This window comes from Lutjanus erythropterus, chromosome 5 (genome assembly GCF_056507025.1).
Source record: "Lutjanus erythropterus isolate fLutEry1 chromosome 5, fLutEry1.hap2, whole genome shotgun sequence".
In the NCBI taxonomy this organism is placed as follows: Eukaryota; Metazoa; Chordata; class Actinopteri; order Lutjaniformes; family Lutjanidae; genus Lutjanus; species Lutjanus erythropterus.
The window spans coordinates 9361659-9379362 of record NC_139321.1 but is presented as its reverse complement, the minus strand read 5'-3'; the positions used below and the strand labels follow the sequence as shown (position 1 = coordinate 9379362).

General features: G+C 41.6%; 1 protein-coding gene across 1 annotated transcript in view; it reads right to left on the bottom strand.

Moving 5' to 3' along the window:
* The window catches only part of tenm1 (teneurin transmembrane protein 1), a 259840-nt gene that overhangs the window by 86576 nt on the left and 155560 nt on the right, over positions 1-17704 (bottom strand). Inside the window, exons 11-17 of the mRNA XM_084718704.1 lie at positions 15519-15719; positions 11975-12160; positions 11784-11813; positions 11531-11677; positions 4313-4547; positions 2840-2959; positions 1554-1815 (exon numbers count right to left, since the gene is read on the bottom strand). Coding sequence (XP_084574830.1) covers positions 1554-1815; positions 2840-2959; positions 4313-4547; positions 11531-11677; positions 11784-11813; positions 11975-12160; positions 15519-15719 — 1181 coding nt within the window. The remainder of the gene's footprint in view (positions 1-1553; positions 1816-2839; positions 2960-4312; positions 4548-11530; positions 11678-11783; positions 11814-11974; positions 12161-15518; positions 15720-17704) is intronic.

Sequence of the window (17704 nt, the reverse complement as noted above, 5' to 3'; positions counted from 1 at the left end):
ATTTATTTGCTGGCTGCCTGTTTGTCCTCAGGTGTTATTTGTCACGAGGATAAAATGTTCCATCGTTTTTGACGATCTGTTCCTCCCAATCTCATCTGATATTTTGAGATGAGCTTGAACTTTGCGCAGATGATGTGTCGTAGACATGAATAATAATATTTATGAGGAAAAACATCACTTTCCTCTGCCACAAAAGGATCACGTGACCGTAGCGCATATTAGACATGACATTTTCTGCTTTCTTCTTCTACTTATTGTGTACCGAGAATTTTAGCTGGAAGTGAAATGAGGTCAGGGTGAGGTTTTGGTCACCGTGAAAAAAAATCGTTGGAGTCACATCGGAGGGTAAATATATAATCACCAGTCTGACCTCTACACCTGGCTTTCAGCCACCTAATTTGCTTTAGTGGTGGGGAAGTGTATGGATGGAGCACAAATTTGCATTTTCCTTATTTGCATGAGGCAAATATGAATTGAGCTAAATTTGCAAAATCCAGTAGGACCAGGTTGGTTTGTTGCTGAGCTGTTACAAATTGAGTCTAAGCTTCAGTCTTACTGCCTGTCATCTGTAGACACGAAGCCGTGAACGGCTACATGTTACATCAATCGTCAAATATAAGACTTTTTGATGTGCCCAGATATGTTCATTAGTGTGAAAAAATACATTTGTTTTACAGACAGACTGTGAAATAAGGTTGTATCAAGTTAGTTTTTTAAATTTATATCCTGAAAGTCATTTAGATGCCTGTATTATATTATTATATTCTATATTATTATGGTTCACTGTTTAATGGTATATTGGTTGCAAACCTGGGGTTCAGGCCCTCCTTAGGGAAGCGGCAAAAATCACAGGGGGTCTCCAAGGCTTTGTCTGCTCGGAGGTTGTCAAAATAGATTTGCAAGTTAACTAAAATCACAATTTGTACAAAAGTCTTTAAAAAGTTGCAATGCTTTTCTTAGAAAGAATCACCGGGCCTCCAAGGACGAAAGGTTTGGAACCACTGTTTTAGTGTATAAATAGATTTTAAATTAAAATAAAAAATAGGTCTGTTGCCATAATGAATTTAGTCAGCTTCTTGGAGACTGGACAGATGATAACTTTTTACAGCTCGTCTTTTGCCCAAATATGAGTGGAGCAAATCACCAGTTCAAGTTGACGGGTGCGATGACATGAATGAGACTTGCTCTTGCTCTTAACAAAAGCTCCGGAGACAGAGAAAGCAAACCCACAGAAACTGCAGTGTTTGCAGGTTAGTGAACTCGCTAGCTCCTCCACGCCATCCAGACAGATGCTTCGTTAGTCACCAGCTTTTGAGCATATCTGTTTGTACCTGAATACAAATAGCAAAATCATAAAAGACTGCAACAGGACAAAAAAGGTGTTTTAGTTGAACTATTGTTGATATCACCAAAGATTAAATGTACAGGCATTTTGCGCTTGGAGTGAATTTTAGACCACATTCATCTATACATATTTAATATCTTCCCAAACAGACTATTTAATACTTTTTAGGGCATTTTATATAGATATTCTGATTGTAGGGGTTTTGTACCTGTAGCTCAGGCACTGCTGGTCCCTTCTCTGCACACGCTCCGGTGTATCTGGGAAGCGGGTAGGGCAGCACCAGAGGGTAGGGACTCAAAACACTCCTGATGTCACACTTAGCAGGTTGAACTTCCTCCCTGGACATGGTCACTTGATCCAGGACCAGGAAGTTGTTGTTGGGCGTCCAGATGGTGCGTGTCTGCGGCAGGAAGGGCGGGCGCTGGAACATCAGGGTTATAGACATGGCGCCCAAAGTCACCAGGTCAAAACTAAAGGAGTTAGAAGACGTCGAGATGCAAAAAGATTAGTGCATGAGGGGAATAATAAAAGAACCATCTTGACTAATACTTTCTCTTTAGCTTAATGGAAATATACAAGTTAAATAAATGTTTATGTTTAGTACTTGTGAATGTTTAATACTTCAGAACTTATGAGCTGAATGGATGTGCTGTGCAGAGTCAACTCATTAAATTCACTTTCTAAAGAAACATGATCAGCATATTAGCGGACCTCCCAGCATGCATTATTTGAGAGTTAAAACCCACCTGAGACACTTCATTTTTATGGTTGAAGAAAATGCATCTGATGAAAACTTGCTGTGTATCTCTAATACACGTTTAATTAAGTCATGGTTGCTTGTTTTCAAAATAATGAAAACACTGTGAACAATAATGAAGGTTACTGATTTTAGCCCCCTTTACCCTTAAAATCTGAGAAATTCACTGGAAGCAGTTTTACAGATTGTTATGGGTGCAAATTCTTTGCTTTTTCCTAAACTGAGCATTAATGAATTAACCATTAATAACTGATTAGATGCAAAATGCAAGTTTGTCTCTAATATTTGATTCATTTTCAATTTTTTTCTTGTTTTTTCTCTAAAATGTCTATGCCAGACAAAACAGCGTCAAATTAGGTGCAATCACTGCCATTTCTAGACTCTCTGTTAATTACCGACAAACACATTTTTAATCAGTTAAATTTGTAACATCAATTAATTTTTGTTACTGTGCCAATGCCGGAACAAAATAACTTTTACTTTTCAAACTGAGAAAATGTAAAAGGACATCAAATTTGTTTGCAGTCTTCTTCAGGGTGACTGAAGAATTGTTGGTTCAACTTAATATGGTGTTATAAGTACTGAATTATTGTGAAGTGTATTTGTTTTGAATCATTACAAAACTACCTCAACCTGTCTTAAAATCTTAATCCAGCTATGACGTTAACTTTTTCAAAGATAAAAGAATCAGCCTATTTTTGCAGTTTCTCATGTGGTTTATTTGTAGACATCTTTACCTTCCATCCTGCCTGCTGATCGTGTAACCGTACTCTGGATGCTGTGGGAAGGTGATGTTGACTCCAACCAGAGGAGAGCCATCCTGCAACGCGACGCTACCTCGAATCACAGCTACCCGACTGGAAAAACAAAGACAGACACAGAGAGAGAGAGAGAGAGGGACGCTGAGAGAAAGAGATGCACAAAGAATGGGAGAGATGACAGGTTTACAATGATGGAGAACATAATCATTGTTTGAAGAGAGAGGCATATTGTGCGAGGCACTAGCCAACGACCTTGTGCATGAAGAAAAAGCAACTGCATTTATTCTGCTCAGTACAATTCCCTTCTTTAGCACAGAGAAATCTGCTAGAGATTGCCAGGATACAAGGACCATAAATATAGCCTCACCCACAGTAAAACCTTTCAACACCCTGTCATATAAAAAACAAAACCTCCACATCATGTTTATATTACAGTGACAGTGGTACCTGCAGCAAAAAAGGGCTGTGTTGTTCTTTAAATAGCCCTTAAACCATCAGTCACATCACTATTTTGAAATATTTGTCTTGATTTTTGCAGGTAAAGTGTGAAATACACTGCTTAAATCTGGAATAATCGCTGAACTGGTCAAATGAAGACAGATGTAGACGGACAAGCACACACACACACACACACACACACACACACACACACACACACACACACACACACACACACACACACACACACACACACACACACACACACACACACACACACACGTGTTCATAGATGGAGCCTATCTGTTACTCCAGAAGAGGGATAAATGAAGGATGGTGAGGTTTCCCCGGGTGGCTGCATTGCCCCGTTTGTTACTCCTGTCCTGAAAGCTACCATCGATTTCCCCTCTGAAAAAACAGCCACATAATTAATTTATTTGTTTATTCTACAAGTGAACCAGGGGAGAAAAAAAATGCACTTTGCAATTTTTTTTCAGAGAGGCATCACTTCTTGTTTTCCCAAACCAAACTTTCTAGGTCATCATCACGTCGGTGAGATGTATTTCCCCTCTTAGATGGCGGTGAGAGGCCACTGAAAAATTAATGGTGACACCTTCACGACTGGTGTAACTGAATGATACATTAAGCATTAATATGTAACAAACAAATACTCCGCAGCAGTTGTAGCCTGACACTGATACCGGAGGACAATGTACTACCGTGTGACTGACTAATCTCCAGGGGAACACAGATCACAGATGTGTGCACAGGCATGTGAACACACGACAAGCCTCATTCACATGCAAACGCACACACTGTCATTAAACAAATAGTAGGTGATGGACAATTTAATGCATTAACAGATATTTACTTCATTATCTGCTCCTCGTGTCTCTCAACATACTACACAATAGGACGAGCCAAGGACACAGACGTACACAAGACAAATACATGAAGGTATTCGCATGCACATGCAGACTCAGGCAACACAAAGAGTAAACAAGCACATACCTGGTATCAAAGGGCACGTCTCCGGGGAGAGTGTGTGTGGCCGCTTTGCCAAGGAGGAAGCGTATGCGGCGGTAGAAGCTGTGTGTGTGTGTGCTGGCGGGCGAGGGGGGTGCGGTGGGGGGCAGCGGGCTCTGCTGCAACAGGGCCAAGGGGTCGGCCGAGCCGTGGCACAGAGGGTCAGAGCCGCAGCTCAGCTGCTCGCAGCAGTCGGGGTCGACGCAGTCCGTCAGGCCATCTGAAAGCCAAAGGAAGATCACAGTGTATCAAATAAAATACAGTGATAAAAACTGTTTTTATGTGAAGAGATGGTTGTTTAGAGGGTACTTGAATTTACACAGTAAATATAGGTGAGACGTTAAAGGGATAGTTTGGGAGCTGTATGAGGTACTTATCCATGAGTGTATTACCTACAGTAGTAGATGGTGGTCAGAACACCCCCAGTTTGGAAAAACAGCAGGAGAATCAGTGTCAAGAAGCTAAGCAATGAGCAGCAAAATGTATTTTAACCACCTAAAATGGTCCCATTTAAGTGTATGACATATTCATAATATTTTCAACGCTTTACCTTGCTGTAAGATGGTTTCTTCTGATGGGAAAACACCTTTATATAAGCAAAATATTGCTCTCCACAAAGGCACCAGACTCCTTTGACTTACATAGTAACTTTATCTCACAGAACACAGGAGTTGCTGGTCTACTGCTGCCTCGATCAGTTAGTTTGTTTGTGTTATTGTATGACTTTTGTGTTGTAAAAGGATTCAAATTCACCGAAATCACACAATAACACAAACTAACTATCAGATAAAGGCAGCAGTAGACAAGCAACCCCCGTGTTCTGCACAGTAAGATGACCGATTTTGGCAATGGAGTCTGGTTGGTTGGGGATATTTTGGCAGTTTCCTGTCACAAAAGGCTATCTAACAGCAAGGTAAATGATGGTAAACATCGCACACACCAACAGTATGTTCACACTACTGCTACAATTCATTTTCACTGGAGGCCAGTGGCACAAATCCAGAAAGTGATGCCCAACTTAGCGTCATGCGTGAGGCAAAACAGATCAAAGTTGAGCTGATCCCAACTTATCTCAGCACTCCAATGACAGGGCAACACATCAACCAATCATATGTTTTTGTTTCTGTTTCCGGTCTACCCACAATTCCTGTACTGTGTAAACAATGGAAGAAAGATTCCAGTTTTATTTAACCCTACCTTTTTTTCTTACCGCAACTTCAACAATGAAAAGTGCAGCAGTGGTGCTTATCTTCCTACAGGGGGACTCCTGCTGCTTCTTAAAACTGGGGGTGTGCTGACCGCCATCTACTGTAGGTAATACACTGACTATTGATACGTATCTCATACAACCCCACCTCAATTAATGCACACTATCCCTTTAATAAAGGTGAGACATTAGCATCTTTATTATGCATCATATTATGCAGGCTTTAATAGATTTAAGTGACTAAGGTGCTGAGACCAAATTTCTATTCTAAAGGCCAAAGCTCTGCATATATCCACAATGGAAAGACGTGCAGAAGACACCATAAAACCTGAGAACTGCTGAGAAATAATTTTTTACACGGCTGGCCGGCGAGTAACTCTACTGGAGTAATATAATCTGCAACAATGAACTGCGCATGTATCATCATTATCACAATTATCAATCAAATGAGATTCATTAGAGGGCATTTGCATGCAATTACAGCATCTATTGCTATAAATCAGACCTGAATCACCGGCTTTATTTGAATGTGATCCATTGAAGTCCGGCGTAAACAATGAGATACAAAGCGAGGCTGCAGGTAATAGGAGCCAGGCTGGCATTTGTGTTTCCTATTTCAAGCCTGTTTCTGAAAAGGCAGGAAACAGTGCTGACATTTAAATGCATCTGACCCCAGAGCAGAGAGCTAAAGGCCAACAATATTCTATTATAACCTCCTCCTACAAAGGTAGCATAGTACAATGGTTGATTTCCATAAGATTCACTACTTCAACTTGAAAGCGCAGTTATTAATTGAATTTCTAATATCATTGTCATTAAAAGAACGTGTGGGTTTGTAGCTTATTGTGCAGGCGTGCTTGTTAACCATCACACAAACAAAGAAGCGCAGCAGAAATGTGGATTTTGAACATATATAAATGTGAATGGGCATGTGATTTCACTGCCTCACATGTGGAAAAATGCTGTTTTGTCAAGAGGAAGAACAATACATGCACTCCGCTCCCCCGTCCAGGCGGAATAATTGAAACTCTTTCTTCAAAGTTCCTCTTTATTCTCTGATTACTTGTGATAGCATCTTTCCATCTCTGTCTATCTTCAGAGACAAAAAGATTGCTGTGAGAGGAGGCTATGAGAGCCTACAGTATATCTGCCAATTAAGGGAGATGGCTGAATTGTGTGGTTGAAAATTATGGCATTTGAAAAGCTGTGCAGAGAGGTGGAAGGATAGAAAGATAAGAGAAGTGTAAATGGTCTCCATAAGGCTTTGTTAGTGAGTCTTTTCTCCGGCATAATCATCCCTGAGCTGAACTGTTTGATACCTACAGTACAGACACTCAAGGAAGCTCATCAATATTCATATTCCATTATAATACCACATAATGCCATACAGTATGTATATTTCTTTTTTCATATAGTGCCTTACAGTATATACTTTAATGCATTTTTTGTTTGAGCGTAATGCAGAGAGAAACCTGTCCCGTCCTCCTCCCACCCACTCACCACCTCAACCTCCACTTATACCTACTCATACAGAGAGAAAGAAAATCTCATATTAAATCAAATCAACACATATGTATTCAAGAGGTAGTCCAGCAATTTAGTGCTGCACTTCCATAGTGTGTGGGACTCATAAGAGACAGATTTTAAAATATAATGAAGTTATATTCACAGAAGCAGAGGCTGATGTTTCCTGATTTTCAGTCCAAATGAGGATCAAACTACATAAACACACAACCCTACACTTCCCATGATGCATACAATCATAGCTTACTGTGAAGGAGTGCTCAGGCAATATGGGATATACGTTTTCTTGCAGAAAGGATCGATGCTGCTCTCATATATGTGTGTGTTCAATTTAAGGCTACATTCAACAGCCGGTTAGCTTAGCTTAGCATAAAAAAAAAACGCAATCAGGGCCAGGCACTGGTATAAACTTTCTATGCGGTTGCTTAGGGCCACAACCCCTACAGGGGGCCCTTTCCTGTCAATACAGTCTTTAGACTGTGTCTTCTCTTAAGATTTTCTGACTGGGTAACATTAAATGTAGCACTGAGCACATAACCAGTGGTGAGTGAGATTTCGAGGCTGGTACGAACCTGTTGGAAAATCGGATTATTTAAGTGTTTAAGGGAGAACGAGACAGACAAAACGTGCTCAGGCAGACCGGTGCGGGAAAGGGATCATGTGAATATAGACAGAATTGCCTACATGATATAAACTTTGATCATGAAGCCTAATGGTTTTCAACAATTCTAAGGCTTACATGGCAGACTGGAGTCTCTGTTAACAGTAACAAATGGTTAGATCTGTGTTACATACACTTGTCTATGTTGTTCAAGCGCTGTCTCTCTTTGTGGAAGCCCATTTCTGCCAATGTGATGGGGGGGGGATCTCTCTCTCTAAATTATTGTGGCTAAGTTCAGTTTAATTCATTCCAAATCAAAACACGCCTTTTATGTTCCAAGAAAACATCACATAAGTAACCTAGCTAACTAGCAAAGTGTGTGTAGTCTTTCAGTTATGAACAGTATGAGTGATTTGGTGGAGTTGCTTGAAGGATTTACGGGTCAAAAACAAAATCTTGTTTAGGACCACCACAATCCTAGTGCTGGCTCTGACTGAAATCAGAGGCTGGCTCTGCTGGCTCTGTTCACAGGTAAAAAAAAAATCTATCTCAAAGAACCCCTAAAGCTCACTAATTAAAAATCTAATTGGTTTTATCCATGCAAAAACCACGATCACAACTTGTGGTTTCAGTGGGGGGTTATATGTTGTTGGCCAAGGGCAGCGACTTGTGGAATTTTCCAAAGAAACTAAAAAAGAAGGGATGGTCATTACATCATTAAGAAGAATCTACGCTCGGCTTGGTGCCTGACTTTGGTGTCGGTTCCATTGAAGCTTATGGGAGTATCACACTAAAGCCCAACATATCTATGTAGTATGACCTTTGATAAAGAAATGCCTCTAGAAAAAAAAAAAAAAGGAAAGGACTCACTTCAGAGAATAACACTGGGCACAATTCGTTTATTTGCTGCTGGTCTTTACAGAATGTTCAAACATGATTATAGACATAAGCTTCGATAGAACTGGCACCAAAGTCTGGCACCAAGCAGAGCATATAATGTTCGTTCATTATGTAATGACCCTTCCTGCTTTTTTTGGTTTGCTTGGAATCTCTGTAAAGACGAGAACTTGCTGTTCCTTTTATCGAATGGACAGATACAGACTTATATTGATCTTCTCATCTAACTCTCTGCATCAATGTATATTATCTTGATGCTGAACTGATTCCTTTAAACTCTACATCCTAAGTCGTTTTATTTCACATCTGTAGTCTCCAAAGCCAGTCTGAGATTTCCCCTGATGACATCTTCAGACTGGACAAAACTGCAGAGCTACAGAAGACATTATATAACTTTTTCCAGTCATCTTCATGACCTGCACAGTGACCTTTATGTGTAAAAGCTTTAGGATACCCATTTAAAGTAGTAGTCTCCCACAGCCAGACCTCCAGAGCGCTCAGTGTTGAAGAAAGTTCTCGTTCTGCACATTATCATTCTGCTACAGGGGGAAAGAAAAAGCTCTGGCATGTTTGTATTTCCCTAAACCAATCAATCGTCTCAGGCAACACCAGGCCCAATATGCAGCGATGGCGCTCCTGCAAAATAGTGTTGCCCGGGGACTTGTTTTGAAAAGAAAAGATAACAGTTGCTAGCTTGTTTATGTTTGTACCCTTAGCGACAACGGTGCTAATTTGCCATTTTCAGCATGTAGGTTGCTATTTTGGTTGTTGTTTCCCGTAGCGACGGGGGACTTTAGACCTGGGCTTTAGTCCTGAAAAATGTGTGCAGTGGCAGACTTATACCACATCCAAAGAGTCACATTTAAAAAGGTAACCTGAGAAAGGGTTCAGAACATGCCTGCTAACAGACAATTTTCAAAATACGGAAGGGTATTTTGATGGGGGGTTGGGGGGTTGCTGTTGGGAACAGATATGTTGGCTCACATAATTTTTCCCACTCCAGACTTTTTTGCGGTGGGACGCTTCCAGCCCTGACATTTTGACTACAGCTAGCATTAACGCTAACATTAACTGGCCCGCCTGCCTGTGTAGAAAGCAGCTGCGCACACACACACCCCTTGAACTGGGTTGTGGGTTTGCCAACAGACAGATGCGTTACAATTATAAGTGAAGTTGTGCGTGAATTGTGTTTCACAGAAGATCTGGCAACTTGGGCGACATCAAACAAACATACAAAACTTCTGTATCCGTGTATGATGATTCTACTTAAAGATTGTTTGACAAAAACGTGATATTATCATGGAAAAAATGAGCAGTTTTCTCTGCTCTGAAACACTCCGCTGTCTCAGTGTCAAACACCACTACCACCAGAAAAACAACCTGAAACATGGATGGTCCATCTAACATGTCCAGACATGTTTGTGGTGAGGTTGTTGGAACTGAAGTGAGCTGTACGTTCACAACAGACCGTTAGAAAGGGTGAGATATTCCCAGATTGTCAAATACTGTTGTTTTGTTTTGGAAAAGAGCTTCTGAGCACCGTGAAATAATGAGAAATACAGGCAGAGGGCAAGGATTTTTGCATATACAGACACCACAACGCACTTCTGGTGGATCATAAGTGATAATTGAAAGGGAATACCATGTTTCTGAGTCTATAAATTGTTCTTTTGGGAAAATGTTGTAATTGCTGGTCTAAGGTGTGACTGAATTAAGAGTTAATACGTTAATGTGCAGTTTGTAAATGTATTAGGTGCACAGTGTGACAGTCTTTTATTTCTTAAACACCACACATGGAACATCCATGAATAACAAAACACAATCAGAACAATGAGATAGAATATAATCCATTCATACAAAAACCATCAGTGCCTACACTGTTGGCAGGCCACACTCCTGCTATGACTTGTTTCCTTTATTCAGCCATGATTGTATAGTCCATCTGATGTTTGTTTTTTATTGTATGGCTCTGAGGTTCTAATCCAGGGTAAGGACCTGTAATTCATGTTCTGAGCAGCCATCTACACTGACACTCTGAATTTTCGGCTCAGTCAGTCATGGAGCTTTGGTAAACAGTGTGCAAGGGAGAAAACAGGTTACATTGCAGCTATCAGCACCCCGCACCACCTGAAAAAAAAGGACTACACAAAAATCTGTGTGTGTTTGAGGTTTCCTGCTGCTGCCGCCTGCACTGATTCTAACGCCACACATCACAAAACACGGAACCACATGAAAAAAAAACAAAAACAAGGAAGCTTTTACTCCACACAAAAGCGACACTACCTTGTTTGCAGTGATGGATTACAGCAGCGGCTTAACGGGCATGTCCATAATGGATATTTGATGGAGTTTCAAAGTGAATGGGCACAGTTGAGAGCAATGTAATATTGTAGTGTATTCTTAAAAACTTGTTATGCATTGGAGAACAGTCTGAAATGGTGAGGAAAAGACTGTAATGAGAGGAACTCCCGCTACCGCTGAAATGCTCCTTTCTTGTCTCTTCACCTGAGGATAGAACAACAGCAACGAGTCTGAGCGACACATACCTCTCACCTGTCACCAAACACCGCATGAGCAAGAAAGCAGACATCTATGCTGCATGGTTTGTTCTATTTAGACTTGTGAAAATCTTTCTGAATGCCTTTTATCCTAGCAGGTGGTATGCATATTAGACATTTAGCTGTGATAGGAAAAAAAAAACAGACATACACACTTGCAAAAACGCACCCGCACACACACACACACAAATACATATTCAATATAATAATGACCAGCAGGACTCTACAGGAGTCTCAGCAGGACCGGGACAGCACAGAGGGATGAAGGGGAGGCACAATGAGGCAGATTTTGCGGCAGGACAAACAGGAGGAGAAGTAATGGAACGGAATGGACAGTCTGCCAGGAAGACAGCAATGAAAGAGGTAAGAAAGAGGAAAAAAGAGATAGAAAATGATAGATGATGTTAGAATGTCACCTCCGTCGTTGTCTGTTCCATCACTGCAGTCAGTTTCCATGACAACGCTGCATCCAGGCCCACTCCATCCAGTCTGGCAGACGCAGCGCCAGCCGCTCTGCTCCAGGGTACAGCGCCCGTGCCCACTGCACAACCCCGGGCAGCCGTCTGAAAAGGTGTGACCCACGTGCACGCACACAAACACACACAGGAATTTGTGAGCGTGTCAGAGGAGCACAATATGGAATTTAAATCCTAAATAAAGATGAATTACCTTTCACAACCACGTCCAAATCGTGAGTTACTGTGGGGAGAAAAAAGTGAGAATTGAGAGAAAGCGATTGTAAATGGAAATTATTCCGACGGAGACACCTTTTTTTTTTTTTTTTTAAATCCTATTAATCATACTAATCAAAATATCACAAAGAATAATTAAACACTCCCACATGCACACGTGCAGCTCACCAATGTTACAGTGTTCTCCCTCCCAGCCGGGCTGACAGATGCAGGTGCCGTCGTGGCACTGGCCGTGCTCCTCACAGCGCGGATGGCACGCTCTCTGGTCGCACGCAGCGCCGATCCAGCCCTCCTCGCACTGGCACTGGCCCTCCGAGCAAACGCCGTGGCTGCCACATGGCACCGGGCACAGCTCTGCCGAAACAGGTGGGTGGGGGAGACACAAGCGTGAGAAAAAAAAAAAAAGAGAAGTGTGAGTGGAAAGAGAAAATGAGAGGCAGGGGAACAAATGGAGGAATTTAGCGTTGGAAGGAAAGAAACGGTAAAAGAGGCACGGGGGACGGGGAGTGAGGAAAAAAAAAGTCGAAGAAAATTCAGACAAACAGAGTTGGGGGTGAGCCATTGGATATAGGTGAGAGAAAAAAAAAACACAAGCGATAGAAGAGGATAACCTCAGAGACTAAAAAGTCTACTTTCTCACAATACACAATCTCCTCACCTCTAATAGCTGAGCTCCCTAAAGGAGGAGAAGAGTGAATAGACTCATAATAACAGCCAAATGATTCGTATTTGCACCGCATATTTAAACTACAGGGACTCCAATTCAGCTCTATTATTCTTTTCTGACATTTTGATCAGATTTGGTGCGTATGTTAATACCCTTTCTTTTCGTTCATCTCTCCATCTTTGTCTCTGTCAGCCTTCTCTTTTCACCATCCCCTTTCCCCCTCCTTCTCTCTTGCAACATCCCTTTAACATTCTTCCCTCCTCTTTTTGTCTATTTCCTTTTCTACGCGCTCCTCGCCATCTAACTCCCTCTCTCTCTGCAGAAGCAAAGCCTCATCCATCAGTAAAGAGAGCAAAGTGCTGGAGGCACACAAAGACTACTTATCCAGCTGCAGTAAAAAGTTATTTCAATTTAAATATACATAGCATGGAGAGGGAGGAAAAAGTGGATTAAAGTTGGAGAGTTTTTCAGCTCTCTATTAGAATTACATTAGCTTAGCTATGCTTCAACAAGGCCAGGACGTAGAAATGCGGAGTCCTTTTGATTAAAAGCCCGGCAGGTAGAGAGAGGCCACTCATATCTCAGATATTCAGCCACGGTCTATCATTATCATGGGCTATATCACTATAATAAGGCATGCATGCACCTGAGAGCAGGAGCTAATGCCAATTGCCTGCAAATCATTGGCGTGCATGGTAAAGCGGATCCTTCCCAACACCAGGGCTGGGTTAGTCTGCTGGAAACAGAGTGCTATAATGGCTATTTTCCTCTCTGTCAGTTTACACTGCAAGGACAAGGACACTTTTTTCACCGCGTACCGCAGAGCGCTGCATTCTATATTTTAGACACTACAGTACACGTGCTTCACTTTTCTCTTTACAGAGGCGAACTCACTGCCTTATCTTCACCATCGTGTAGAAATGCTGTCTATTTCAGCAGCTGGCGGAGTTTACCAAGTGCAACTTAAAGGGCCATTTCGCCCCAGAATCAAAAATCTAATTTTTCCTCTACCCGCAGTGCTTTTTTATTCATCTACATTGTTTTGGAGTGAGTTGCTGAGTTGCAGAGATATTGGCCATAGAGATGTCTGCCTTCTCTCCATTATAATGTGATTAAATGGCAGCTTGTGGTGCTTAAGCGCCAAAAACATATATCCATGTGTTCTTCCAGAAATCATAACCTGGTTCCTCAAAATACTAACATACCATTAGAAAAAACATAATTTTTTGTGCTGCTTTTTGTTATCATATTTGAAATTGGACTAGGGAAGTCTAAATGCTGTGTTCCCACTGAGTTTTCCAGCTAACAAGTGTCTGTTATAAGTCACCTGCAGACACCTGTCTGCCAAAAAACATGTACTTATTTTGTTATTTTTATTCTTTGTAAGTCAGTATGAAACTTACATTCTTCACTGCTTTGTTTTCAAAATCCTCCCTATTTTTGAGGCCTCAAGAAATGAAAGTCCTGGATGTTGACGTCCCAGGAAAGTGAGATGGATAACATTTCATAAACAGCACAGTTTGGCGGCATTTTGATCCAGAAAAAGAAAATAAGGTCGTATGGAGGAGTGAAGGAGTAAAGTGGCATATAACCACTCGACCTGCATTGCATTACCACATTCAGCTCAGGCATGTGCATATTAACCTTGAAGGAGAGCAGGCTGCTGGTGCTCACCTGCTAACACACCGCTAATGTTAGCCACACTGTGTGGCAGCTAACATCAGCTTGTCATTTACCCGCAGGTGCTCTGATCCTGCCCAGTCTGAAATGTTGACACATTTCGTTGCTCGTTACATGTTTTTGTAGGATAATATGCATGGTTTGTAATGCATGGTCAAAGTGGCTCACATTTTAGTGGGATGTATGATTTATTTATTCAAGTTTAACATTCAATCAATTAATAAACTGTGCTTAATTTTAACTGTGTTTTCTTATCTTTAGACTAGTTGACTAGTCTTAAGTAAAGTTTCTCTTTAATAAACAGACAAATTAGTCACCAAGAACATCCCGAACTGGAGCTACTTTCCATTTACTAGAAAGAAAATAGTTCCTCCATGAAACTGCTCACAAAAAGGTCTGTGGGTTATTTTGAGGTTGTGATTCCTGGAAATTCTGTTCTGGGCATTATATTGGAGAGAAGGAAGACTTCTCTGTGACTGATATCTCCAAAACTCTGCAACTCACACCAAAACTATCTAGGTGGATAAACAGCACTTCAGGTAGGTGGAAAAATATGTATTTTGGGGTGATTTTAGGGTGAACTGACCCTTTAACTTTCCTATGGACTTGGTAAACTCTGCCTGCTGCTGAAATAGACAGCAGTTTCACTTCAATTACTAAGACTGTAAAGACAGAAAGTGTACTGGTCTGTCTAAAATATAGATATAGAGAAATAGGTGTTTGATTTTAGGGTGAAGTGTCCCTTTAAGGTAGTTATAGACATATGATTTTTTTTTTTTTAAAAAAAACAATTTTTAAAAAGCACACAGTGAGTAATATGTAGCGGACAGGTATCACGTCAGCAAGCTTTTAAATGCCAAGCTGGAACGTTCCTCCGAGTCGCAGTCTCTGAAAGGCCTCCCAGCAAAGTGAGAGTAGAGGTCTTTTCTTTTTTCTCGCCTGCCTTTTTTTTCTCATTTAGCTGAAGGAAATGTGTGTGTGTGTGTGTGTGTGTGTGTGTGTGTGTGTGTGTGAGAGTATGTATATGTGTGTTAGACTTTAAATGCACAGTGAAGTGAGTGTTGGGGGGGGGGGGGGGGGGCTTTAGAGTGCTGCCGTCAGAGAGTCATGAGGGGAAATCTCATTTACGACCAGCATGAAGAGAGTGCAAAAACACACATGCAAACACACACACACACACACACACACGCAGACCCATTTCACAGAGTGGCTGCAATCCATATTTCTCTCTCATGTCTGTCAAATCCCCAGAAAATAGTATCTGGCAAGACCATGCGTGCTACAAGAACACTGGCAAACTAGTGATGTGCAGTTGCAATTTTCCATGTTTTTTCCTGCGCTTGAACAATAATCCGCAGGTCTTACCAGTGTAGCAGTCTGGTCCCGTCCAGTTGGGCTGGCAGGCGCAGGTGTCTGACTCAGGGAGATAGGTGCCATGTCCCGAACACTGCTCCTGACAGGCTGGCAGCGGGTCATCACAGCTCACTCCTGCCCAGCCCGCCGAGCACACGCACTCCCCGCGCACGCACACGCCGTGCCCTCCGCACTGAGGGTCCACGCAGTCCACTGTGGAGACAGAATGAGTCAGAGGTGAGAGGAGGGAGTGAATGGGATGGAGGAGGAGGAGGAGGGTGGAGGCTGAGGGGCCGTCTGCCTCATTATAATCATCAGTTCAGCGAGTATGAAAGCAGTGTTCTTTGCATCCCATCCAGGAGTTAACCACCCTCACTACAATCCCTGTATCTGTTCCACAACATTACACTTCATAGGACACTTAGAACTGAGGCTTTGATAAGGGGTGAAATGGGTTGGGGTGTGTGTGTGTGTGTGTGTCATGGTGGTCTGCGCAGCGCTGTGTTAGTGTGTGTAATTACAGCTCTGAGCGCCAAGCCAAAGCTCAGCACAGTTCAACTCGGCTCGGCTCGGCTCGGCCTCGTCGCTCAAGGTCAAACACCTGATTCGGTCTCCACAGGCCGGGGGACCGCGGGCGACAGCAGGGCGGTGTTTGGGACAGCTGTGCCATCAGGTTATGATCAAGTGTAACATCATAATTGTTTTAAATATCACAGCTTTGTTTGTTTTTGCTAATTTACTGGGTGGTTTTACAACGGACAGCTGTAAACGGAGGACGTGACAAAGGCCCGCGGCTGGTTACCTGCGCAACTGTCAGGTGCTGCAGCTACCTGAGCGATCTGAGCCATTGGTATTTCTGTAATTTGAGCCCCAAGCCATTTTCACTCCCTTCACTCATAGCTTTATGTCTTGGCTTTATCATAGCATATACAGTCTATAACAAAAATATGACCTATAAATTCAGTGATTTTCATTTATCTATTGTTTCAGCTATTTTCAGAATAAGTTAAAGGCATCATGAGTAGGATTAAGAAGGATTTTCCTAAAAAAGCAATGAACAAAATCAGGGGATCTCAGTCTTTTAAAACTATAACCAATTTCTGACTGTTAAAAAATGTCCAAGGACCAACATCCCCAAAAAATTTCCAAAAAAAAAAGAAAGAAATAACACGTGAAAAAATAAACTGGGCTGTGACAGGATTTTAACACATTCAGCACACTGTGCTTTTGGCTCCATTATGAATCCAGATTTAATGTATTAAGGGTCATATTTCCTCACCACATGCTTTTACTGGTGCGGGGTTGTTTCCGACAACACTTTTTCGTTTCAAAAAAACGATCCACAGCATCCCAGAGAATGTTAGCTTGCAGTGGAAAAACATGTTTGTCTCTGCTTGATGTGCCTTGATTGGTGATACTCCAACATCGACTTTATGCATTTAAATTTGACTTTTATTTATTTTAGTGAATTTTTAGGACACTTTGATACAAAAATCACTACCTTTGAATATTACAAAATAATAATAATCTGTCTGTACTTTTTTGTTTTGCTGTGTTCAGGATGATTCTGAGCATCAACCTTTTGGCAGTCGGTGTGTGGCCTCCAGCCAGTGACAGCATGTAAGTTGTGAGAGCTACAAAAACATAGTGACCAGGTGCCCGTTTACAGGCTTCAATCCAAGTGAAATGCAAACTACAAAAATAGCGGACACAGAACTGAAAAAAAAAAAAAAGGCAAATATAATGATAATGATGGGAAACGGCAAGCGGACAAATCTGGGGTTGGCTTTCACCCACTGGCAAGGAGCGAAGAAGAGGACGGGGATAAAGACTGACACGGAGTTGGACTGTTTTCTGTTGGACAGAATGGCCAACGGCTAAAATTCACCCACTGCTGTTTTTTCAGTGGTATGCAACTTTGTGTGAATAAAATAATCAAGTCCTCCAATCTTTGACTTCTCTAAAAGAATATTAAGTAGCACCCCCTATTGTTAAAAATGTTCGGATAAAACCAGATTTTAAAATTAGGCATTTATACCTGTATCAGTCAGCAGGTAAAATGTATCCTTATAAAGAACCCATTAATTTTTACACCATTAATTTTGCATGTTTAAATAAACACCCTGTGTTGCTATTAGTTACGCCTTTTGTCTACTACCGTGTGTCATAAGTCAGAGATAACTTGCAATATGCATAAT